This window comes from Equus quagga, chromosome 16 (assembly GCF_021613505.1).
Source record: "Equus quagga isolate Etosha38 chromosome 16, UCLA_HA_Equagga_1.0, whole genome shotgun sequence".
NCBI lineage: Eukaryota > Metazoa > Chordata > Mammalia > Perissodactyla > Equidae > Equus > Equus quagga.
The window spans coordinates 43072863-43100378 of NC_060282.1; the positions used below are offsets into that span (position 1 = coordinate 43072863).

At 40.6% G+C, this 27516-nt stretch overlaps 1 protein-coding gene across 1 annotated transcript in view; it reads left to right on the forward strand.

The window, feature by feature from the left end:
• Positions 1–27030, forward strand: part of CDH17 (cadherin 17) — a 62189-nt gene extending 35159 nt beyond the window's left edge. The window contains exons 11-18 of the mRNA XM_046642152.1: positions 2966–3042; positions 4968–5159; positions 14015–14259; positions 17265–17395; positions 19755–19994; positions 23795–23911; positions 24048–24161; positions 26131–27030. Of these exons, the coding sequence (XP_046498108.1) occupies positions 2966–3042; positions 4968–5159; positions 14015–14259; positions 17265–17395; positions 19755–19994; positions 23795–23911; positions 24048–24161; positions 26131–26228 (1214 nt within the window). The 3' untranslated portion in view covers positions 26229–27030. The remainder of the gene's footprint in view (positions 1–2965; positions 3043–4967; positions 5160–14014; positions 14260–17264; positions 17396–19754; positions 19995–23794; positions 23912–24047; positions 24162–26130) is intronic.
• Positions 27031–27516: the final 486 nt, after the last annotated feature.

Sequence of the window (27516 nt, forward strand, 5' to 3'; positions counted from 1 at the left end):
GTCACAAGACCCTTTGAGAATCTGATGAAAACTGTGATTTCCTAAATTGCACACGTTTTCACACAAGTGTGCACGGACACACAAACATACATGTACTCAGAGACAGACTTATTTTAGGGGAATGCACACTCCTAAGTTAAGAATATTTCTTTGAGTTAATTGGTACTGAATCCTAGATTACCAAAAAGTTCAGTAATTCTTATGCTAGGAGGCACAGATTATAGTCATGTGCCACATAATGACATTTCAGTCAATGAGAGACCACATATATGACAGTGGTCCCATAAGATTAGCATCATAGAGCCTAGGTGTGTGGTAGGCTATATGATGTGGGTTCGTGTAAGTATTCTCCATGATGTTCATACAACGACGAAATCACCTGGCAATGCATTTCTCAGGATCCATTTCTGTCGTTAAGCGACACATGACTGTATATAGGTGTGGAGAAGAGAAGAGCATCATTTCATACTGTGCTTCACAGTTTTTTCCTTTACACAGATGTTGACATACTAAAGAGAACTGGGGTTTGCAGGTCCCCAATGCAAAATGTTTGAAACCTAGTAATTTGGCAAATATTGAGGGCCTAATGTTCAGCATTATGTTAAGAGGTACAACAGAAATGAGTATAATAAATCGTCCCCATCCATGATGAATTAACAATTTCGCTCAACAGCCATCCATTCTATCAGCAGGTATTGAGCATTTATCTTGTTTGAGGCACCATTCAAGGAATTAGGGATACACAAATGAGTAAGACCCAGTGTCTGTCTTCAAGGAGTGCTCCTGGTAGAGGAGATGGACATGTAAATAAATAAATTACAAGAAACATGTACAAGGTAGCCCACGAAGGCAATGAATGACTCAGTGGAGAGAGAGAGTAGGTAAGGTTTTCTGGAAGAGGTGTCATTGATCTGAGTTTTGAAGGATGAATAGGACAAATTACAAAATAGTGAAGGGCTTATGGAGGAGAAGAAATCCCATGTGCAAATGCACAGGGACCTGAAGTAGTTTGAATCTGTAAGAGCATAAAGTGAAAATCAGACTACAAATTGTCTATGTGCATGTGTACCTGTATAGAAAATATGGACCCGATTATAAAATATATTTATCCATAAATATATGTATGTATATGTGTTGATGGAATTAAACATTCAATTGTACACTACAGAAAATTAGAGACAAGGCTATAACTAATATAGTTTTACATAAATCAGGGAGGGCCTGTTAGCCAGGAGGCCCATCGCTGCCCCAATTGAGGTTTGTGCAGAACAGGAAGCCAGTGAGTTCAGGCCCTAGGACCCTCCAATCTTCAGCCATTCTTGTTGCCTACAATGTTCTGGGGACTGGCACCAGCTTTACTTAACATCCACTTAATTTATAATTTGATTATTATTAGATGATATGCCTTGCCTTGTGTCCAGTACATTGAGCACAAGCCCTGGAGTTAGACTGCCTGATTCTATTTGTCAGGGTTCCAGCAGGCAACAGATGGCACCCTCTAAGGGATAACCAAAAAGAGTTAAGAAGGGATTATTTATACAGGTTGTGTGCAGGGTTAGGAGAAACCAACAGAAGATATGAAACACAGTAGGCAGCCTTTCCTACCCTAAGATGTGAAGGGGTGAAGGAAGGGAGCAAGACCTATGCCTGTGGCTATAGAAGAGGCTGCTGGCCATGGGGGACTATGCCCTGACCTCTTTCCTCCTGCCCTTCCTCCCACTGGTAGAACCCAGTTGATACCCACAGGGCCAGGGCCTACTGATGCAGTTCATGAAGTCAGCCTCCTGGGACACAAAGCAGGGTGAAGGGTGGAGAGTGGACAGAGAGGGCAAAGGAGCACATGGACTTGAATTCTGGCTCAACCACTAGTGGTTGTGTGACTTTGGTCAGGTTACCTAACTTTTCTATCCCTTGGCTTCCTCATTTGTGAACGAAATGAGAATGATAATAGTACCTATGTCATGAAGATAGAATGAGTATTGCAGGTAAAGCACTTAATACGGTGCCTGGTATGCAGAGATAACTAACAACTTGTATCATGATGAGAATCTGGTCCTGATGTTATCTACATTTTGTAGATAAACTGACTGAGCCACAGAGACCTTGAGTGATGCACCAAGCTCTCACACATCTGCTAAGAGACAGAGCCAAAATTGGAACAATGGGATTCTAGAGCCCAGAATCTTAACCATTATACAATACAATAAGCCATGGTTAGAATAATGGCAACCGCAACAAAGAACCTGCCATTTTGTTTCTCATTCAGGGTATCTCTCCAGACACCCCGCCCCACCCACACTCCATGCTCATCTTGGACCTGGGTGGAACATGCTGTCTCTGACAAGGTCTCTGAACAGTCAAACCCGCCCATCAACCTGTGCCATTTCCCTAGGGTTCCATGAGCTACCTCTTCCCATGTAGGCTGGGCAGCCAGGTCCTCTGAAGGGGGCTAATTGTACTACGTCCTCCCTCACTTGGAAGGGAGGGCGCAGGCGCCCCTGCACCTTCCCACCATAGAGGGCAGAGGAGATGTAGAACGGTAAGTGCTGGAAGTGTTCAGAGAAGGAAAGACAGCTGTTCGGGATGCTCAAGGAAGGCTTTCTGGAAGGATAGCTTTACCCTGGGCTTTGATGTCTCTCCCTAAGTTTCACTAGTCAGAAAAGAGAGGCTGCTTTCCAGAAAAGGAACTATCTTGCTCAGGGACAAGCCTTACCTCAGACGGGGTAGGTGGAGGGCAGCAGGAAGCCCAGGGCAGCTTCTCTCAGGGCCTTTTTCAGCCTCCACTTTGTGTCCTGCTTGTGGGTGCAGGTGGGGGCAGAGAGTCCCCTTGCCATATAAATTGCATATCAATAGGGAAATTGCGGCCATGGCTGTTACTTCACTTGCCAATTTTTTTTCTTGCAGATTGCCGATTTCAATGCATGATTTTCAGTAAAAATTTTTGTGATATGACTTTGATTTTCAGATTTCAAGACTCTCTGTCATGTGCAAATCAACGTTATTGATATCAATGACCAGATCCCCATCTTTGAAAAATCAGATGTGAGTAGATGTCACTGTTTTGCCTCTAGTTTGTTCATATCACTTGACTTCTACTCCTGAAATAAAGACACAAATGGTAGTTAGGAAGAATGCCAGACTTAATGTCTCAGTCAGTGCACTGGTAACAAACCCAGACGTCGTCTTCAGTGGAAATCTTCAGGGAACAATAACATCCACTGTTACAGTATCTGGGAACATCTGTTTATAAACTTCTGCCAGTGACATTTATTCCCAGGGCCGCTTAAAAGCTACAACCGCAATCTTTGTCAAGTTGGAGAAGTTGAATGGCTACTTGTAGTTCATCATTATATATGTTGTGTGTAGTAGGACAATAAAAAGATTACTGCTAGGTCTCAAACAAGCATTTTTAGTCAAAAGTTAAAATTTGGAATATTGGTAATTTAAACTCATTTTGCAGTAATTGGGTAAGAGAAAAGGAAAAGAAAAAAACTAACCTTTGGCTTACGCCAAAGAAAAACACGCTCAAGACATTTGCAAGAATTAGGAGAATTCAGCAGAAAGAGCAGGAGAAAAAAGATCAATTGAGAATATCAAGAAAAATGTTTACTTACTGTTGGTGTGGGCTTTAGACTTGGGGGTGGTTTTTATCACTGCTTCCCTTAAAAGGATGTCTCTATTTATTCTGGAGCAGAGAGAAGTCCATTTGACTAGATTGTCGTGTCACGTTTGAGGTCAGTTATGAGGCAGCCCAGAGCCCTGTGATGATATTAAATCAAAATATTGACAGGCTGTGACAAAGAAAGGGAATTCATTTATGAGGGTTTGGGGCAGTAAGAGGCGTGACTGAAGTGCCTTGTGTAACAGGCACTGAGGCTAAGCAAGTGTGACATAAAGAGCCTGTTTCTTCTCAGCCTCGTGATGCTTTCCTTGTGTAGCGATTTCCTCGGGTTATATCTAGACAGTGGTTCTAGATTAAGGATGAGGACTCCACTTTGGGAGTCTCAGACTTGGAAAAGTAAGTCTAAGCTCTAGAGAGAGCGAGTCTGCTTTTTTCATTGGTGTGGCCCTCTCCTGGACCCTGCCTGTTACCATCTTTAAGATCATGATACTAAGAGACATGATCTGGGGGATTTTGAGTGGAGGAGTAGGAGACCGTCTAGGCCAGTGATGAAGAGCACTGGCTTTGGAGTTGGACAAGCAGGACTTTGAATCCCAATTCTGAGACTTACTAGCTGTGTGGTCTTGGGTGAGTTTTGCCTCTCCAATCCTTTGTCCTCTGTCAAGTGGAGATGATGATACAGCTGCTCAGTAGGGTGTCTTGTTGCTTGTCTTTTCTGAGCACTTACTATCTCTAGGTATTCAGGGGCTTTATATGCATTCTTTTTCTTAATTCCCACAGCAGACATGAAGAAGGTTCTATTATTATTATCTCCACTAGACAGATGATGAAAAAGTGAGACTTGAAGAAGTCAAGTATATAACTTCAAGTCTCCTGACTAATAAGTGGCAAGCCTAGGATTCAGACACAGGCTGTCTGCCTCCAAAGTTCAGATAGTTAACTACCATTCCTTGGTTTAAGAATTAATTAAAATAATGTATATAAAGTACCTACCACATTGTAGGTACTCAATGCATAGTAACTGTTTATTTATATCATTACTACTATAATAATAATTATAGTTATTAAACATATTGCGTGTGGGAGGGGGAATCTGTTTTAGAATCCTACCAGTAGCTCTCTGAGAAGTTGTGTTTCTTTGTACAATGGATATCAGTCTATGAGAATGACTGATGTCAAAATCAACTGCAGCATATTCGTCAATAAGATAAACATGCTTGGTAAGTATTGATGCAAACCGCGATTTGTGTCCATTCTGAAACCAAAGAGACAAGTTTGCCCTTTGACAATTATGCTTGATGACAATAGACATTCTCATTGTTTCCTTTTCCTGTTTCCTTCTTAGTATGGAAACCTGACTCTCGCTGAAGACATACCTGTTGGGTCCATCATCTTAACCATCCAGGCCACAGATGCTGATGAGCCATTTACTGGCAGTTCTAAAATCCTGTATCGTATTACAGAGGGAGACAGTGAGGGACGACTGGGGATTGACACAGATCCCCAAACTAATGCTGGATATGTCATGGTTAAAAAGGTAAATCATCCCTTTACGGAATTTATCTTTCTCATAGCTTGATTTACTTATGACCACATGAGGACCTATAAGCAGACATGATGTGTTAGTAGTGACCTCTCAGGCATGGCGATGGACTCCTGGGCACTCTCAGTCATTCCTGTCCTGAAAGATAAAAGGCCAGGTTTCTAGTTCTGGGTCTGTAACTAACTGACCAAGTAACTTTTGGGGAGGGAGGTAGGGTTGCCATATAAAATACAAGATAAACAAGTTTTTGTATAAGTATGTCCCATGCAATATTTGGGATATACTCAAACTAAAAAATTGTTTGTTGTTTATCTGAAATTCAAATTTAGGTGTTCTATATTTTTATTTGATAAATAGGGGATGGTGGTACTCAGGGCTTTACTTCTCCCTTTGTGAATATGGGGTTGGTGGACTGGTTGAGTGGTACGAGCTTTAGGCTATAGACCCTTTATTCTAATATGCCAGCCACAGACTTATCTTTAATAATGACTGGTATCTTGTAGATCTCTTTTCAAGGTTTAATAGACAAGTTTATCCTTTCATCCCTTCCTCCCTTCCCACCTCTTACTTTCATCTTTTATGGTATTGCTAAGCCCACTGGCCCTTGCTTTGTCTCTCCCTCTGTAAGGACTAGGTAGTCTGGAGCCAAAGTCTCCATTACTGTAGTACCCATTTCTTTGTACAGGATCTTCCCATCCCTCCATCAATCTACTCTCATCCCCTACTGTGTCCACCTAAATCTTGACCCTTTTCTATGTGGCTGTCTCATCCATGCTTTAGAGCTTGTAAATGGTTTACCAGATGCCTCACTAAGAAGCAGCACTCAATATATTTAGCATCCAATATATTTAAAATTAAAAGGTCAGACTTACAGCCTTAGAGACTCTGCAAGTGTGATTGAATGCCGAAGGTTTGCAGTACAGTGTGCTGGAGGCTGCAAAAGAAGGTTGTGGAGGAGAGTTTTGAACCTGAATAAAGGGAAGCTGAAGTAGAGGCTAAAAATGAAGATAAAATAGAATAATTTCACAGAAAATGGATAGAAGGACAGGAAGAAAAGTGCTGGTGCTGAAGCAAGCCCTGGGGCAGAGTGTGGGAATTCTGATCCCATTATTACCATATACTCCACCTCTGACAAATGTCCTCACCTGGTTTTAGCACCGAGGTTTGTGTGTGGACCAACTCAAACTATCAGCATGCTGTGTGATCTGACATTTGGAAAAGGTGCCCTTACAACTTCCTCCTGTTTGTAACTGTCTACACGGAGAGAAAGAACCCCAGAAGGAAACGATGAAGGAAAGGGCAGTTTTCAGAGTTCCCAGTGGATGGTCCAGGCAGCATCCTTGATCCTTTTGCAGGAGGTGGGGGCAGGCATCTCCCATCCTTCCCCAGGACCAGAATCTCGAGGGATCTAAGGGAAGAGAGACACCTGTCCATCTCAGTATGAATGATTCTCACATGTCAACACTTTTTTGTGGTGGCTTATTGTGAACCAACTTAAGTTAATTTGACAATTTGTGGCTAATGGGCACCTTTATGGAGATGTTGGTAACCCTGATAACTAGAGGTAGGTGAGAGTTGTAAGTATCCGCCACACAATGTTGACAGGAGGAGATAGGTTGCAACAGAGCAGGCCTCTGACCAAAAGCTTTTTCACATCCTTATTTTGTTTGTGGTTGCATTCCAAGTGTCGAGAATATTGCCTGGCACATAGTAGAGGTTTGATAAATATTGATTGACTGAATAAATAATTGAATTCTGTCCCATATTCAGTTATTAATGAGTAGGTACAATAAATGCTCATCTAACTTGTGCTTTAGGTCTGTGAATTCCCAGCTCTCTCTCCCTCAGGTACTGTGATAACAGTACTCTAGTGAAAAGATTCATCTGACAGTCCATGGAAAGGTGATCCTAAACAGAATGGAACTGGAGTTCTGGAACTTGGAAGAGTATAAGCTGCTGGACTAGCCAGATGCTTACACTCTTGTCCATGCGATGGCTGAGATATATTTTTAATCAAACTGCATGTCTTAAATACCACTAATATCACAAAATCTCTTTGTAAGATCTCTTTGCTAATTAACAAACCTAGTGCTGCTTGAGATAGCGCTAGCTCAAGGCCTTTAGCAACTGCCTCTGGAGTGTGGATCTCCGATTAGGATCTCTCAAATGCTAAGCAACAACCAACCTGAGGTGTAGATTCTTGATTAAGATACAGCACATGTTAGCCAACTGCCCTCGAATGTATTTATTTGCAATGACAGATATATGTGTTTCTACTCTTATTAGTATTGTAAGTAAATTAGACTCTATAATGTGATTTTCTGTGTATGGCTTAGTCTTACTTCTAATTCCTTACCCATTAAGCCATCAGGGGACAATGATTGCTTCAGATTGTGTTAATCATTTTAAGTCTTTAAACTAAATTTTTAAAAAAGCTGTGGTAAAAAACGCATAACATGAAACCTACCCTCTTAAATTTATAGTGTGCAGTGCAGCACCGTTAACCGTATGCACATTGCTGTACAGCTGATCTCTAGAATGTTTTTATCTTGCACGAGTGAAACTTTATACCCTTTGAACAACAACTCCCCAGTGCCGCCTCCCTCCAGCCCCTGGCAACCACCATTCTATTTTTCGTTTCTACTTTTTACTACTCTAGGTGCTTATGTAAGTGGAATCATACAACATTTGTCCTCTGTGACTGGCATATTTCACTTTGCATAATATCCTCAAGGTTCTTCCATGCCGTAGCATATGACAGGATTTCATTCCTTTTTTTTAAAGGCTGCATTATTTTCCATTGTATGCATATACCACATTTTCTTTATCCATCTATCTCTCAATGGACATTTTAGTTGTGTCCACCTCTTGGCTGTTGTCAATAATGCTGCAATGAACATGGGAATGAAAATATTCTGTTTTCAATTCTTTTGGATGGATACCCAGCAGTGGGATTGCTGGATCATATGGTAGTTCTAGTTTTACTTTTTGAAGAACCTCCATGCTGTTTTCCAGTTGCACCATTTTACATTCCCATCAACAGAGCACAAGAGTTCCAATTTCTCCCTGTCCTCACCAACACTTGTTATTTTCCTTTTTTAAAAAAATTTTATAATAGCTACCCTAACAGGTATGGTTTTGATTTGCATTTTCCTGGTGATTAGTGATGTTGAGCATCTTTTAATATGCCTGTTGGCTAGCTGTATGTCTTCTTTGGAGAAATGTCTATTCAAACCCTTTGCCCATTTTAAAATCAGATTATTTGGGGGTTTTTTTGCTATTGAATTGTAGGAATTTTTAATATATTTTGCATATAAACCCCTTACTAGATAGATGGCTTGAAAATATTTTCTCCCATTCTGTAGGTTGCCTTTTCACACTGCTGATTATTTCCTTTGCTGTGCAGAAGCTTTTTAGTTTGAGGTAGTCCTGCTGGTGTATTTTTGATTTTGTTGCCTGTGCTTTTCGTATCACATCCAGAAATTGTTTCTTAATTACCATTCTGTCAGCAACTGTTTGTCTGAATCACAAAATGTGCTAATTGCAGGTAAAATTCACCGAGGAGCCCATCCTCTACAACTCACGGTAGTCTGTTTCACTTTCTGAAGCACTGCCACGTACACTCTCCTTTGCTTCTTACCCTGACTCTAAGGGAGAGGAAAGAAGCCCCACTGTACACATGAGATTCAGGCCAACAGCAAGATTTGCTCAGGTCCTCCACTGGCGGCAGAGCTGGGAATGTGACCCCAGGCTTCTGGCTCCTCTCAGAAAATGATTTCTGTTGCTGTTACTTACTAGCTCCGTGACCTTGACCTCTCATGCTTCAGTTTCCTGATCTGTAAAAATGGGTAAAATGATAGCACGTTCATTATAAGGATATTGGAGGATTAAACGCGAGAATACATATATAGCTCTTAACGTAGCACCCAGCAGATAGTAAACTTAATAAATGTCTGGCATTATCTTAATTCTGATTATTTAGAGCTAGGGCGGAAGCCAGGATTCTGCCTGTGGGCAGATGTGCTTTCATCTCTTGCCAAGAGAGTCAAACTTGCCTAATCCAAGAGTCAAATGGTGCATACGGGGGACTGCTGACTCTGTCTCTCCAGGGGAGAAGCCAGTAATTTTAACAAGTGCCCTGTGAAGGGGAGGAACACTCCTACTTTTCGCCTTTGCTCTCATACTACTACCACACTTCACTTCTGACACCAGAGATGTGGTTGTCCACACATAAAGCAATTCTCCAACACCAGCCTGATGTCCTACAATTTAGCTCAATTCTGACACTATCTACCTGAACACAGCATCAGATCCCACAGCTTAAGGACTCAGTCCCACAAGACTGCCCCTCAAACTTCAGATGCCAATGGCAAGTCCAGGTTGTCACCTGTGCTTCTGACCGACTGGCTATAAATTGGAGGTTCCCATGATTCCTTCCTCAGATCACTTGCTAGACAGCTCACAGAACTCAGAGAAACACTTACATTTGCTAGTTTATTATATAAGGATAGGATGAAGGATACAGGTGAACAGCCAGATGAAGAGATACATGGGGTGAGGTCCGGAAGGGTCCTGAGTTCAGGAGCTTCTGTCCCCATGGAACTGGGGTGCCCTACTCTCCTAGCACATGGATGTGTTCACCAACCCAGAAGCTTTCCCAACTCTGTTCTTGTGGGATTTTTACGGAGGCTTCATCACACGGGCAAGGTTGATCATTAACTCAATCTCCAGCTTCTCTCCCCTTCCTAGGGAGGAGTGGGGAAGACAGAGTTGAGGGGGTGGAGGGAGGCACTGAAAGTTCCAAACTTCTTATCATGCTTTGGTCTTTCTGGTGACCAGTCCCCCTCCTGAAGCAATCCAGTAGATCACCCAGAGTTGCCTCATTAGAACTAAAGGCACTCCATAACCAACAATAAAATAGAACAACTATAAGAATATGCTATAATAAAACAATATACTATAATTAACGTTACTATAGATCTTAAAAAACAAACAAACAAAAGAACAAAAGACAGTCTTATCTCCCAGGAAATTACAAGGTTTCAGGAGCACTGTGTCAGGAACCAGGGGCAGAGACCAATATATATATTTTCTACTATTTCACATGCCCCAAGTCCTGCTTAGGATTAAACAAGTTTTAGAAATACTGTCCTACGCAATATTTACTGCCACCCAAAGCTCTGGCCTGTCGTGTTGTAGATCATGATAGTCTTGGGGCCAAGCGAGTGTCAGGAGCGGAAGGTTATTCTTTTGAGCCCTGCCTGATTCATCAATAACTCTCTTGGGACCCCCTTTCTTGAGGATCAGAGTTTTGTTTTAGCTTTAATTTTCTAAAAATGCAAATTTTATCGCTTCTCCATTATGACTGGTCCTTTCAAATTCTTGGTACATGACCTATTTTTAACCAGCCCAAGTGTCATCTGGAAGATGAATGCACACACTTTTTGCTCATCCTTGGTGAAAATGTTAAATAACAACCCCTCTCCCTCAGCGCTTTTATCTCTGCCTCCAGGTTCAATCTAAATCACTGGGTTTGACCCTTTAAGCAGTTGTGTGCAGAAGAGGAACTGTGGCATGAGCATATTTTCTCAGCTGTCTTGATGAAGGCGTCTCCCTAGACTGGAACCGAGGCCAGCCCAAGAGGCCAGGATGGGTCTCTTGACTTGGCTTTGCAGGCACATCCCCCTGTTATGAAAGGTGATACAAATGATTTAACAAGGCTTGGCTTTGATTAAGCTCCACTGATTATCATTTGCTAATTTAGTATCTTTTATTTCTATTTTTTTCTGGATTTGGTTCAGTGTTTTTCTGATGTCAAGGTTAAGCAGACTGCTCCTTTTCTCACTGTTCTTCCATTTAGTAATGTTTAAGAAGCGCTGACATCCTCTCCTAACTGGTCTGCCTGTCCGGATCTGGAACAACTCAGCTCCATCCCACATGTGGCTGCTCCCAGAGTTACCTTTCTACAACACAAATCCAACCTTGTCAGTCTTGTGCTTAACACCTCTTTCTGCTCCTCAAGGATAAAGTTCCAGCTCCTTAGCTTGACATACACAGTCTTCTCTGCCATCTCTCCTCCTAGCTTCATAGGTTCTGTTCTGGTAACACAGGCTGTTTCTCATTTGCAGACATGCCATCTCATTTCTTTACCCCTCACCTCTGGGGGCCACATAAAGAGACGGGAAAGCAAGGGAGGGGACTTAGGACCTGTTTGGTGGTGAGGATGGGATGTGCCTCCTCTGCCTGAGCACACAGATGGCTGTGCTGCCTGCCTGAGCCTGGGCTTGGTTAGACCAGCAAGGAACAGAGACTGAGGCCTTTGTCCACCTTGGAGACTTGCTCTGGGGGCTGCTGTCTTTCTGCTCCATCTACCAGCCTGTCTCAGTTGACGCCCTCACCTTCATCTCCTGAGATGAGGAGTGGGTCCCTGGAGTCAGGAGCTCCAGCTTGCACCCGCCCCATCCTGCCCCAGGTGAGGAGCACTATCAGACTACATAGTAGTGATCAAGAGATCATCTCGATCACTGGGGCCATGTCCTGCAGACAGTGGGTACTTATCTCTGTGGACAACCTCTCTTTTTACTTCTTAGCTGGCTTATAAAATTTTATATCCTGTATATTGTATCCTGTCAGTTTCTTCTTATTTTCTATCTCAAATGATCTTGAGTCTTCACATGTAATTCTTTCTCTTCCATATGAGCAATCTTTCTGTTGTACTCTCTGTAGAATTAAAAAATGGGTTATGATGTTGTGTATGCATGGAGGAGAGGAGTTTCTAGAGAGTGGAGATTTTCTTTGGAACCTCTTTGCCACTGGAGCCCTCAAGGACTCAAGAAGGACCAAGGCTTTCTCATCTTTATATTTCCTGACTGATACACTATAAGTTCTGTGTGTCAAGGAAGAGATGAGAAGCAAAAATGAATATAACACAATTTTTCCTCTCAGAGATGTTATGGTCAGTAAAGATCTAAAATAAATATCTAAAATAAATAACCAAAGAGTTAGCATCCTGGGTCAGGTACAATGAGATTACAGAGGATATGCAGCTCATCCATTTGGGAATAGAGAGTGGTGATCAGGGAAGAAAATATGGAAAGGACAGCACTGAGCCAATTCTTGACAAGGGAGGGCATTTTTTCAGATGTTAGAGAAGGGCAGGATGAGCTAGTACAACCATACGTCAAACCCTCCTTGAGGTTGTCTCCTCACAACAGATATTAGCTTTTCTGTGTAACCAATGAGAAACTGATATAAACTAAAGTGAAAGGACTGACAGCTCGCCATCAGGTCCTGTGTACTCCAGACCTGGAAGAGTGAATAAAATAGTGCAGTTTCCATAATCCATAAGGTATCTTTTGGGTTTTGCTTTGGTTCCTTCAACTTTTTGAGGTCCTGGGTACCATTGAGACTCTGACAAAAGCTATACATTTTCTTCCTAGAAAAAAATTCACACGTGCACATATATATAATATTCAGATTTTGGTTTCTAGGTATTCACAGATCTCTGGAAGCCTTTTAATCCCAGTCAAGAAGCCTGACTTTAGGGCTGTTCCACTCTTCAGCAGGTCTCTATGTTTGGAAATTTTTCCCTGTAGAATCATGGACTCTATGTTACTGCACAAAAGCACGATCAGCTCTGCGAAACAAAAGCCAATCATCAAGAGGCAAGATGGCTGCAGAGAAAGGGCATTTTATTACAGCTTGCTAGCAAGAGGGAAGATGGCCGACTAATGTCCAAAAGAACTATCTTAAGGGGGCACAGAATCTTGAAGCAGTTATATAGGCCAGTGGGTTATAGGGAGGAGGTTAGGAATGTCGACCCTCTGGTGTTACAGACTGGGAGTCACCACACCAGATCTTTCAGTTTCCACTGATGATGGCTATCAGCACAGACTCTCTGTTTGGGGCGGCAGGGGTCATCACATTCCTAAGGAACTCAAAATAATGAAGTTATCATCTTATCGCAGCTGGGATATGCACTAGCAGGGGTCATAAAATCTACAGAATGGGTGGATCTCCTAGAGGGTGCAAATCCAGCTGGGTTGTTAGTCAGAAGTCATTCAAAGTCACGACATGGTCTCTTTTCTACAATATGGCTTCCTTTATGTCAACCTTGTGTTGAGCCAGTTTCATCTATGCCTTGAGAGGGAACTTAAAAGTCACATACAACTAATTGCTTAAATGATGATACTTAAGTCCTTTCTATGCTAACCTCTCACATGTTATTTAAGCCCACTCTTGGAAGCTTCCAGAGATGGGAACTTAACTGTTTTTTGAAGCAGTTCTTTCTGTCTTAGGTAGCCCTAATTGTTAAATCTTCCACTAAAGCAAAATTGGTTTCTTTGTTATTCATTCCTGGTCTTGTCCACATAGCCTAGAACAAGAGGTGATATCTCTCTTTCAATCATCTCTACGAACCTCTCCCACCCTCCATGAGTTTGAAGTCCTTTTTTTTGAGGTTCGGATCCTGAGATGCCTGGGAAGTCATCTCCATACAATGTGGAAATTGCTATATAACATTTTCCAAGATGTCTTCTGCGAACTCTCTTGAGAGAATCAGTAAGTTTCTGTTATGAATGAAGTATCTCAGGGTTAAATAAACTTGAGGAGTACTGCCTTGATTTCCTCTTCTAGGAAAGTCACAGTGCATATTAGCATATTATAAGGTCTGATAAGTCCTGCAGGAAAGACTGTTTCATGGCTCTATTATTATTCTGAGAAGTAGGTTTTTGCTGACTTCAATTCAGAGCTGCTGTCTGTAAGAGAGTTTTTAAAGGAGTGTAGAGAATGAATCTTTTAAGAGAGCTCATCATCCAAAATTAATTTTCCTTCTTTTTTTCCCTATACAGCCTCTTGATTTTGAAACAGCAGCTGTTCACAACATTGTGTTCCACGCGGAAAATCCTGAGCCTTTGGTTCCTGGTGTAAAATGCAACTCTAGCTCGTCTGCCAAATTCACACTTATTGTGACAGATGTGAATGAAGCACCCCAATTTTCCCAACAAGTATTCCAAGCAAAAGTCAGTGAAGATGTGGCTATAGGCACTAAAGTGGGCAATGTGACTGCCAAGGATCCGGAAGGTCTGGACATAAGGTAGAGGAGAGCAGTGCTTGGCAAGCTTGGCTGTGCTGTGACCAAGACCAGTGGGGAGGAGGAAAGGCTGGGAGGGGCAGAGAAGCTGGCCTGACTCCAGCTTCTCCTCTAAGGGAGCAGCCAGCAATCTGAAGCCATATCCCAGTGCATGTGTTCACCTTAACCTTGGTTCCAGCAGGCATCAGTTCCCTTGGGGTCATCAATGAAAATCTAGGGTCAGGCAAGTGTGAAGCATGTCAGGTTCCATCCCAGCCCATGCGCCACAGGTCCCAGCTAACAGCCGGTGAGTTCAAGAAATGGGAATCCAGAGACTGGGCTGCCCAAAGCTGGGCCCTGTGTCTGAACCAGTCATGGGGGCCAGGGTTTGGGGAAGAGTTCTAGCCCAGCCCCTAAGGTGTACTGGAGTTCTAGACCGCAAGAATGGAGCAAATCCCAACTGGACAGACTCAGCCACCTGACAGGGTTAAGGGAATCTTCTGGATGGAGAGTGCATAGGTTCCTTGGCTCTCCAGAGAGGAGGTCTGGGGCAACAAGATTCATTCCAGAGCTCACCCCGGAAAGGCTAGTGCTCAGGCTGAGGCGGTTAAACAAAACGTGTAAATCTTACCACCCTAGCAATTAATTTTTCAGTATGCATTTTTAAGGCACACAGATTTGCCTTAAAAATGTACAATGCTAATTTGCCCAAGATATATATGTATGTGTATGTATCCATATCTGTATCAATATCTATAGCCATTTTAAGATCATGTAGTTAATAAGCACAGAGATAGGACTTGAACCCTTTTGCTTCTATTGTATAACATTAGTTCTGCTGTCTAGGGCATGACAAATATTTCAGCATGACTTAAACCAATACATGTGGCTATGAATGACAATTCCTTAAGTTTCTCTAAACATTTGGGTGGAGTCTTGCCTCTCTGTGAGCTGTCATTTAGGCACTTGGAATCACTTCTAAGACCTTTTTCTGATTGTCTGTCAAGGAGTAAAGGTCCTACCCACTGTTTACACTCCACCCCCTCCTCTAGAGTCATAAAGACACACATAACAGAGGAGCGAACGGTGCGGGTCATACTGTATGGCTTAGTGTAGGTAGTACTCTATACATCAGAGCCACAGATTATGATGGGGCACAAAAGGTTTACCATTTTACAACCATTTATTTTTTAACAAATCCATCTGCTTCCTTCATGAGAATGCTAAAAATCATTAAAGACAAGTGAATAAAAATTTCAGTTTATGAGTGGAGATAACAAAGTCATTTAAGAAAATGTCTCAATGGATCAAAGAAAGATATAGTGTATATGCTATTAAGTTGAGATCAGAAAGATGAGGAAGAAGACTGAGAAGGAGAGTGCCCTTTAAGAGACAGGCCTGGAAGACAAATGAAGTCTTTCAAGAATGAGGAATAATCAATAGTTCAGATGCTAGTAATGAGCCAGTTAAGAATTTAAGGATGACTCCAAAGTTTTTGGCCTGAGCAAGTTAATTCTTCTCTTTCTCTCAGCTCCACAAACTTAGAATCCATCAGCACCCAAGGAATCCTAATCCAATCCACCAACAAATATTAGAGATTCTTTTCAATGAAATATATCCAGAATCTAATTGCTTCCCACCACTTCCACCACAGTCCAGGTCACCATCGTCTCTTTTCTGGCTCTATCCTTGCCCCTGCCACTCCTCCACCCTATCCTGAGTCTATGCCCTGCAATCAGAGTGGTTCTTTGAAAAAGTAAATTAGGTCATGTGACTCTTCTGCAAACCCTCCAAAGGGTTCCCATCTCCCTCAGGATGAAATCCTGAGGACATAGGATTTCTTGCTCATCACCTTTACACACAGCCTAACACAGTGCTTAGCATATAGAATATATTAACATTGGGAAACAAATTAATTTGATGAACTGACACATCATAACTTTTCAATCACCCTTTTATTCTTGGACGTGGAGGTTGTTTCCAGTATTTTTTTACTGTAGAAAATTTTTCGAATTTGTATATATGCATATAATTCTTTTTTAACTTCTATTAAACTGTTTTTTACTTGGGGAAAATTTCTGGAAGTGGGATTCTTTGGTCTAAAGATTTGGACATCCTTATGACTATGATGTGTTGCTTCTCAAAGGGTTGTGCTAGTTGATTTTCCTGTGGTTCCAGTCTTTTCTCTCTCAAATTCATCTTTCACACAGCTACCAATGAGTTCCATTGAAAACATAAATATGACTAGGTCACCTTCCTGCTTAACACCATTCCAAGGCTGCCCATTGCTTCCCAGGATCTGGCTCTTTCTAGTCTCCCTGGCTTCATCTTTTGCAATCCACTCCTTCCCATTTTTATCCCAACACTGCTGGAATGTCTGACTCCCCCACACCCACCAAGCTATTCCTTGGCTTCTTTGTGTTAGCTCATGCAATCCCTTCTACTTGAAGCATCCTCCTTTTTCTTGCCTTAGTTAAGTTAACATCTACTCCTTCAGAAAGACTTCTGTGATTCCCACGAACTCCTCTGGGATTCCATAGGGCCCCTTCCATTGTATTTACCTCACTTTATTAGAATTCTTTATTTCTGCATCTATCTCCTCCACTGGCCTAAGAGCCCCTTTTTGTAATCTCCTCTCTTGGTCCACTGCCTGATATTTGCTAAGCACTCAATGGATGTTTGTTGAATGAGGGAATTCACTGTGCCACCAGCAGCCTGAGTATCCACCCATTTAACTGGAATTCTTTGATTGCCAGAAAAGTTTAAATTTTTTTCCGCTAGAGTTTGTGACTATACCTTTTCTAATAAAACAAGTACAACTACCACTTTGTAAGGATGAGTAAATCTTCCTTTTGAAGATAGATGGTATACAAATAAAGCACTAATAATATTAGATAATGATTCTTTAAATATGTTGTAAATAATACGCAAGGGATAGTGCTGTTATGGTAGCATACTGATGCATAATCTATCCTCACATTTTCACACACAGTGATGTGGGCTTTCTTTTGCTCTTTCACTTTATGAAGTTATTCACTGAGAGGCGACACGAGAGGTTGGCTGAAAATTAACCACGTCACTGGTGAGATCTTTAGTGCGGCTCGGCTGGACAGGGAAGCTGCAAGTCTGTATCGGGTACAAGTGTTGGCAACTGAAGTAGGTGAGCAAAAAGAAAAAAAGTAACAAATTATTAGAGGATACATGAATGGAAATTGGAGAGAAGGTGAGGTAGATGGGGAACTCTACTGGGTCAAATTGTGAGAATATCTCACAGTGGAAGGACGAGAAGGATACCAAAGTGCATGAAAATGCTCATGTCTTCCTGGACTTGTTCAAGATGAGAACCACCTGCGACCCTGAGCAGGGCTCTTGCAGGCGGGGTTGTACCTGGATGCTGGCTCGGCTTCAGGGGTGCTGCTCACTCTGTGGTTTCCTGCAGGGGCTCCAGCTTCTAGGAAGTTTCCTGTGTCCCTGCTGAACTACCCCTGTTCCTCTAGAGTGGTTGTGGGTTTCTCCTGGGAGCAAGGTCAGACCACTGCCCTGTTGGCCTAGACCATTGCTTGCTTTTTCAGCCTTAAATTCCAGTGACTCAGGTCATATCCTTTTTGAGACAGAAAATGTTTCATGCAATGCTGTTAACTTTGGTATGTGCCAGATCACCAGGAAGCTTGTTCAATATAGATACTGGGAGTTCACTCCCGGAGTTTCTGAGTCAGCAGGTTTGGGTGGCCCTGGGTATCTGTGTTTTGATGAAATAGTGTGAACTTTTGAAAGGAAAGACTTATTATATAGATAAGCCAAGGAGGTGTGAGTCGTCCTTATATAATCTTTGCATCCCATTTAATTCGGTTATGGTGCTATATATTGCCCACTGGTTCTGAATGTGGAATTCCACGGAATTAAAAAATAAAAATAAAAATAAACTCACAGGAATAGTATGCTTACCAGCGATAAAGCTGGCAAGTAAAACAGTCAGTTTCTTTGTGTAAATGGAATTTTCCAACTTAGAGTAGAAATTCTGTAGATCTTATACTGATCAGAGCCTCTAATTCGATGGTAAGTATATCTGCCTGGATTAGCAAAAGAGAGAATTGAACAAATTACGACTAAATAAATCTCATTTTAGACCAAAAATAAACTTTCAAAATGTGAGGCCCAGGGTTGGAAGTTGGAATGGGGAACATTCCACTAGATAGGAATCAGAAAAATGGTCCCTGCATGTGAAAAGATGAAGAAAAACAAAAGTACTGCAGTCAAGTTAAACCAACGGGGGTAGAAATGCAGAAATGTATGCTCAATGTGGAATGGTTGCTTGAGGGCCGGGCCGTGCTGGCGCCGGTCAGGGTCCAGCTCTGTCTGCCTTGCTTGCTGTTAGTTAAGCACACTCCGCTATCATATTGTATCCATTTAACTGTTGATTTGAAAGCTCCTGAGGAAACAGCAGAAAGTTTCTGCCTGAGCTTTGTGCTGTGCACTCTCCTGCGACATACCGTGGGGATCAACGCTTCACTTTGGTTGTGTCCTCAAGGCCTCTCACATTTTAGAAACTTCACGGATCAAAACCAGTGTCCAAAGCCTGGCTCCATTTGCAGTTGTTGGCCCTGAAATGACGCAGATACATGAAATGACTTCAAGAGCACAGTGGCTTTTCCTCCTTGGGTTAAGTGTAGTCAGGGGAATAGAAGAAAGTGAGAAGAAAATGAGTTTACAGGAGTCCGGGCAGGTCAGAGTGAGAACCTGTGGAAGCAGGACCTGCGGTTGATGTCAGGGAGAATGAGAACAGTCAGTGTTGACGTGGTGCTGACAGCCCTGTTTTAAGCACTCAGTGTAATAACTTACTCCTCATGTGACACTATGGGGTAGCTACTATTATTGACCACAGTTTATGGCTGAGGAAACCAAGGCACTGGTAAGTTAAGTATCTTGCCAGTCATCACACAGCTACCAACCAGCAGGCTCCAGAGTCCAAATTTTTCACTCCTACACTGTAGTGAATAATGTTTGTGCACCCCTGTACTATTTTCTGACAACACTACTGTGGGATCCTCACAAAGCCACATGTTTTACAGCTCAAGAAATGAGGCTTAGAAAACTTAAAGAACATGTCCAACTCAGTGCTGAGCAGCAGTTGAGGGTGTGGGCTCTTCAGTAGGACTGGCTGGGTTGGAAGCCTCTCTACTGCTGTGCAACCTTGGGCAAGTCACACAACTTCTCTGAGCCTCAGTCTTCTCATCTGTAAATGTACAGCAGAGCTGTTTTGAAGTAATGTATATAAACTATTAGTATGTAAATCTTAGTTATTGTTATTATCATTAAGACTTTTTAACCAGAGTGAAACCAGGTCTGATTCTAAAAGCCTGTTTTCTTTCCACTACCTCTACTGCCTTTCTATTACCTTCCTTTCTACTACCAATTGTTTCAACTGTAATTGCTTCATTTTTGAAAGAAAAGGAAATACCGCTTTTTATTAAGAGGGAAATGAGAGAGTTGATACCATGTTTCAACCACTCACTCTTTAGGTGGATCCTCCTTGAGCTCCACAGCGAATTTCCACCTGACCCTTACGGATGTGAATGACAACCCTCCACGTCTGGTCAAGGAATACACAGGCTTATTCTTCTGCTATCCCCTCAAAGCCCCTGGAAGTCTCATTTTTGAGGCTACTGATGATGATCAGCAGTCATTTCGAGGTCCACAGTTTACATTTTCCCTTGGCAGTGAAAGCTTACAAAATGACTGGGAAGTTTCCAAAATCAACGGTGAGTTGTCAAAAGTACATTGAGAAAAACACCAATGGGTGACGAAGTTGGTTTTTGTTTGCCTTGGTATGCGCACAGCACTCAACACAGAGCTTTCTTCCATGCTCCAGGAAGGAAGTTCACGCTTTGGAAACTTGCTCAGGGAAGCTCTCCAGAGGGGAATCATTTTATAGAAGGGACTTGAGCATCCACAGGTTTTGGTGTCCCCGGGGGCTCTGGAACCAATCCCCTGCAGACACTAAGGGCTGACTGTACTTCATTCCTTTTCATTGTAGAGCGATATTCACAATGTGTTATTCATTCACTTATTGATTGTCATTTAGGTTGCTTCCAACTTTTGGTATTACAAATAAAGCTGCTATGAAAATTTGTGAACAAGTATTTTGTAGGAGCAGATGCTTTCATTTTCTTGGTTAAATACCCAGAAGTGGAATGGCTGAGTCATGTGGTAGCTGTTTGGTTGAGTTTTTAAGAAAACGTCAAATTGTTTCTCAATAGTTTGTACCATTTTACATTCCCACCAGTATAAGAGAGTTCTAGTTGCTCAACATTCTCCTCAATAGTTGCTATGCTTGGTCTTTTTAATTTTAGCTATTCTAGTGGGAATGTGATAGTATTTCATTATGGTTTTAAATTGTATTTCCCTAATGACTAATGGTGTTGGGCATCTTTTCATGTGCTTTTTTTGCCGTCCATTTATGTTCATTAGTGAAGTGTCTGGTCAAATATTGTGCCCATTTAAAAAATTTGGCTATTTGGCTGTGTGGCTTCTCTCGCTGAGTCATAGCATTCTTTACATAGTCTAGATACAAGTTCTTTGTCAGGTGTATGTTTACAAATATCTTCTCCCAGGCTGTGGCTTGCATTTTCATTTTGTAACAGTGTCTTTTGAAGGGCAAATTTAAAGTTTTTGATGATGTCTGACTTATTGATCTTTTTTCTTGTATAATTTGTGTGACTTTTTAGGGGATGATGTTTAAGAAATTTTTGCCAAACCCAAGGTCACTAAAATTGTCTATTTTTTTTCCCAAAAGTTTTATAGTTTTAGCTTTTATGTTTAACTCAGTCCATTTCAAGTTAATTTTTGTATATGGTGCATGGTAAAGGTCAAGGTTCATTGCTTTTAATGTATCTGTCTAGTTGTTCTAACTCTATTTGTTGAAAATATCCTTTTCACATTGAATTGTCTTGGCAGCTTTGTCAAAAATCAAGTGACCACATGTATATGGACCTATTTCTGGACTTTCTTTTCTGTGTTCTTGATCTGTTTGTGTATGTTTTACACCAAAGCTATACTGTTTTGGCTACTGTAGTTCTATGATAAGACTTGAAGTCAGGTAGTATAAGTTTTCCAACTTTGTTCTTTTTCGAGGTTATTTTGTCTATTCTAGATCTTTTGCATTTCAATACACATTTTAGAATTTAGCTTGTACATTTCTACCAAAAAAGTCTCTGGAGATTATGATTGGGATCGTGTGACTCTATAGCTGAAACTGAGGGATGGAACAAACTTACGTCTTCCATTCATGAACACGATATACGTCTCCATCCATTTAGGTCTTCCTTAATTTCTCTGAGCTGTGTGTTTTAATTTTCAGGGTATAATTCTTGCAAAATTTCCCCTAAGCGTTTCATATTTTTGGTGCTATTTAAAAATTTTTAATTTTTAAGTAATTCCAGGATAGGGGAATATAATTAATTTTTATGTCTTGCTCTTATATCCTGTAACATTGTTGACCTCGCTTATTGGTTCCCTCTCTCTTTTTTCCTAAGATTCCATAGATTTTCTACATAGACAATCATATTGTCTGTGAATAATAACAGTTTTATTTCCTTTCCAATCTGGATGCCTTTTATTTCTTTATCTTGCTTTATCTCTGGCTAAAGCCTTCAGGACAATGGTGAATGAAAGCAGTAAGAGAAGAAAACACTTGGCTTGTTCTTGATCCTAGGGAGAAAGCATTCAGTCTTTCACCATTAAATGTGATGGTAGTTTTAGTTTTTATATAGATGCCTTTAGCAGATTGAGGACTTTATCTTTTGTTCCTAACTTTCTGAGAGTTGGTTTTTTTTTTTATGAATGGATACTAGAATTTTCAAGTGCTTTTTCTGTATCTACTGAGATGCCTAAATGGTCGATTTTTTTTGGTATGTTAATTGGTTATTGATCAACTTTTGGACCTAAAACCAGTCTTCTGTTCCTGGGATAAAGCCTACTTGGTAGTGAGATATTAGCATTTTTATATATTGTTGCATATGATTTGCTAAAATTTTAAGGATTTTTCCATCTATATTCATGAAGGATATTGGTGGTATTTTTCTTTTATTGTAGGGTTTTTGTCTGGTTTTGGTATTAGAGTAATGCTGGCCTCATAGAACAAGATAGGAAATGTTCTACTTTTTCAATTATCTGGAAGAGTTTGTGTAAAATTGTTTTTTATTTCTTCATTAAAATTTAACAGAATTCACCAGTGAAACCATCTGTGTCCGGAGTTTTCTTTGTAGGAAGTTTTAACTACAAATTAAATTTCTTTAACAGATATAGGGCTATGCAAATTACACTCTTCTTGGTTGACCTTGTTATTTTGTATCTTTCAAGTAATCTGTTGATTTCATTTGATTTGTCTAATTTATTGGCACAAAGTTATTCATGATATTATTTTATTATTCTCTTCATATCTGCCGACCATGTAGTGATATCACCTTATTCTGATGTTGGAAAATTATGTCTCTTTTTTTGCTGATTAATCTGGCCAGAGGTTGTTAATTTTATTCATATTCTCAAAAAACCAGCTTTTGGTTTCATTGATTTTTCTCTTTTTTTCTGTTGTGTATTTCATTGCTCAGATCTTTATTATTTGTTTTATTCTTCTTATGTTGTATTTAATTTGTTGTTCTTGTTCTATTTTTATTACTGCAAAAGCTGAGGCAATTCTTGAGAACTTTTTTCTTTGTTAATATAGGTGTTTGGTGTTATAAATTTATCTTTGTGTCACTTTAGCTGCCTTCCACACAGTATGATGTATTGTGTTTTCATATTCATTTAGTTCAAAATATTTTCTAATTTCTCTTTATATTTCTTCTGTGGCTCATGGGTTATCTAGAAGCATGTTATTTCGTTTCCAAATGTTTGAGAATTTCCTGCATCTTTCTGATTACTGATTTTGAACTTAATTCCATAGTCACCCAGAGAAATTTGACTGGAATACTTTTAAATGTATTGAGACTTTTCTTTCAGTCCTTTGAAGATATTTCTCCACTGTGTTCTGGATTGCTTTGTCTCTTTGTTCCCTTGAATGTAATATGTCCTTTTTTCTGTGGATGCTTTTAAAATTTTCTCTTGATCACTAGTTTTAAGTAATTTGATTATTATGTGCCATAGTTTTGTTTCTTTTTCTTTTTCCTGAGATTTGCTGACCTTCTTGGATCTGAGGATTTAGTTTTCATCAAATTTGGAAAAAAAATTACCAATTATTTCTTCAAGTATTTTTTCTCTTTCTAATTCAGTGTGTGCGGCAACTTTATAGAATATAACTACAGGGAATGATGATAACTGACTGGATTTAGTATTCATTTCTACAGAGAAATCATGGATTGAGAACTTAAAGGACACTTTAGCCTTTTTGACATTATGGTAGGCGCATGTGGAGTGGTGATATTTTGGTAGTTTGACCCATACTTACATCGAGCCATTTCCCAGTCAATCATAATATATGAGGCAAAGATGAGCCTTATTGTTGCTGACCCAGGGGTCTGAAGTTGTGTTTTCATGTCATTCATTTTTTTCCCTATTCTGACAGGAACGCATGCCATACTCTCCACCAAGCACACGGGCTTTGAGGAGGAAATTTACAACATCCCAATCCTCATCAATGATGGTGGTCGGCCACCCTTGGAAGGGGCTATCTCTTTACCAGGTGTGTATTTTGCTGCAGGAAACTTAGGGTAATGTCTGTCACCATGGGTAGTTTGAGGGAATTCTTGTCTTTGATTTGGGATTCTGCAACTGTTCGCTTGAAAATTTGTCCCACCAAATACTGTTCTGCTTTTCAGTTACTTTCTGCACGTGTGTGGAAGGAAGGTGTTTCCGGCCAGCAGGTCAGCAGGCTGGGATACCCACTGTGGGCATGGCAGTTGGTGTACTCCTGACCACCATTTTGGTCATTGGTGAGTATGATTTCTCAGATCCAAGGGTTTCTGTCCTGGGCCTCAGAAATATGAGCTCACCTCAAGCTCTGTCTTCATGGGCTAGTCTGGTGGCTGCTCAGATGGCAACCTAGACAACACCCAAGAATATGGATCACCTGTCAACTATATCAAACTTTCCTGGTTGGGAGACACTGCCTTAGGACCACCCTCTACCTGTCATTGCCTTGTTGGTTATTTTGGGAAATATAACATGAGAGGCTTTAAAGCACAAATTGTTATATTTTGCGCTGTTTACCAAACTTTTATAATGAAAGAGAAAGAAATGCAAGAGCATTTCTGTGCCCTAGGCTCTGTGTTTGATGTGGGGGATACAGTGATGGGTAAGACATACACAGATGCTGCACTCCCGGAGCCTTATGGTCTAGTCTGCTATTATTGGAATAGGTAGAAGTTCGCCTTCCAGTGGAGATGCTGACATACCTGAAATTTTGCAGAACTTCCCTCTGTATATTTGTGTGACTGTGGACACTGATTCTTTATTGCCCCAGAATAATTCCACTCTGGCTTGGCCTGTGGCCTGGCTGGACAGCAGAGTCCCCTATTCTAGCTGTCTTCATTTTTGTGAACAGCTCAGTGCCTCTATACGATAACCCTCTTTCAATTCTTGTCCTCATCACAAGTTAAGTGTTAGAAATAGATTCTTCATCAATTCATGTGCACCTGAGTGAAGGCGTTTACACAGTTTCACATCCTTTCTCTTTCAAAAGAAGGACTGGGATTATTCTAAGTATTCTTAATTGTTCTCTCAGCACCTGGTCTTTTCTGCCATGACCCAATCTGTCACATTGGACTCTAATTCACAGCTCTAAAAGGGATTTCATTTCCTTATACCCTTCCGTCCAAATTGATCATTATTATGACATGCAAGGGCCTTTATGATGTGGCCATTACCCATCCTAACATATGCATGGTGACCATCATTTCTACCTGAGGACTGCAGTCTGGTGCACACCTTTCATACTAATTAAGCTGGCTTTTTGAGGTCCACTCACCAAGATCCCCACTACCTCTATGCCTTTTCTTATTCTATGTGCCCTCCCATCTTGTAAGGATTTTTGAGTTTATGCATCAAATATCAATTTTCTAACATGACCATTTAATCGCATAATTTTACCACAATTTAGGGATTGGATGAGTTTGGGGATATCTAGAGATAGAAGTAATAGGATCTTACAGTTTCATATTCTTACATTTTTCAAAATAAGGTTGAGATTATTGCAAGATTCTTAATGGGTCTCTGAACATCCAGTCTTTCTGTGATGATTCCTCCTGTAAACTTACTGCCAGGTTAATTTCCTTAAACAACTCCTTTTCCCATATTGGTCTCTGATGAATAGTACATGTTTAGTGTTAGAATGAACAATGTAATTTTGTAGGAGTTCAGAGATGGGAGAAACCAGAAAGATTAGGTAGTCTACTCAAGCTGGAGCCATGTGGAAAAAGCCAAAGAAAATGCGATATTTGGCATGGACACAGTGAAAGTAAGCTTTAGGTAGGTGAGCAGGTCAAAGAACAGCTTTCTGGTTGTTCTGATTGGACTTTTTCCCCTAGGGAAGGGGGAAATCAGCCTTTATTGAATATATGCAAAGCTCAGGAACTCTATCAGATGCTTATTCACTTAGTTTTCAGAGCAGTGCAGGCATTAGGTCCTATATTCCTTGATAGAGACCCAGCAATAGGCACCAGCTCAGAAATGATTTGGGACTTGATTCATACTTATTAACAACAAGATAAGTGATAAACTTACTTATCCAAGAAAGCCAGTGTCTAGAATCCCTTATTCACTAGGACAATGAAACTTTGTTGAACCACAAACAAAAATGAAGTTACATGAATCATTTTTTCCTACCAGGATCCTACTTTCTAAATGAATGTGACAAGTTCATTTTAAGATTCCATCCATTTGACCCTGAGTTTTCTCTTTTAGGTATAATTTTAGCAGTGGTGTTTATCCGAATGAAGAATAAAGGCAAAGACAATGTCGAAAGTGCTCAGGCATCTGAAGTCAAACCTCTGAGAAACTGAATTTGAAAAGGAATGTTTGAGTTTATCTACCAAGCGCTATTTCAGTAACACAACCATTTAATCCCATAATTTTACATTTCATCCAACATGTGCACTGTAATTTTTTTACAGATACCCTTTTGCTTTTTAATATTTTATTACTCTTAGTTATTTTGTGTGCTATAGACATTAGAGATATTTTCCATTTTCCCACGACTCTTTTCCCCTCTGTAAAAGCCTTAGCTATTTATCCAAAAGCAAAATGTAAGTGTTTTTCCCCTCTAGGGAAATATGGGCTGATGAAATATTCTGCTCCTTTTTCTTCATCAAGGAACTTTATCAGTTGTCCAACACAGCACTTCCTGGATTCCATTTATGCTTTATCTGATTCCATTCCGTGTCTCTTTGCTCAGGTCTCCTTTGGTATTTTACTAATTTTAAAACATTTGCTGGAGAAACGAACAAAGTGAAGTCTCAAGGAAAAAATAAAAGCAGACTTGTCCCTTAGTTTGAACAGAAACTCTTCAGTGTTATCAGCCTTCTTTAGTCCTGTGTGGCTTATGTTGCTCTTCATTTAAGGTTTTTCCACTTTGGAATGGCACAAGGCCACAGGCCACACAGAGGCCTACTTCATAAACCTTGGTGCAGAAACCAACCGTGGACCGGGTTTACTCACCACCTACCACGCTTACATGCTGCGCATGTGTATATTAATAAAGTTTTGGTTATTGTATATTTAACATGTGGAGGAAAATAAGGAAGCATGAAACAAGTAGTGTCGAAGATCAAGAATAAACGGCTGTGGTTGTTTTTGTTTTCCAAATCTCTTTGGTGCCGCTTCCTGGTTCTTTGCATTTGTTGAGGGAAGGACTGGATAACAATGGTTACCTATCATTTATCAAAATTGTCTCCCATGTAGAATTAGCTCGAAAGGAGGTGTCTACAATGAAATAAAAATTCACTCCTCTCATGACTGTGGCTTGAGGGGTTCAAGGCAGATACGCCAGGAATTTTAAAAATTTAAACAAGAGAACTTTAGAGATTTGAAAGCATTTCTAGGCCCATGGTTGTTGTTTGGCTCCTGATCTGAGCTTTGAAAGCATTCAACATTACACAACCTCTTCGAATTTTCTGGAAAAGAACTCAAGTCCAAAAAAGGTGCTCTTACAATGAAGGCTAAAGCAGGCCACAGAGTTGTGCTTTTCATAAATAATCCTCTTTGTGGGCTTCTATTATACTTTTTAAAGTCAAAAAAGTAAAACAAAAAAATATCCAAACTGTTTCTAAGACCTCAGTATTGCTTTCTCTT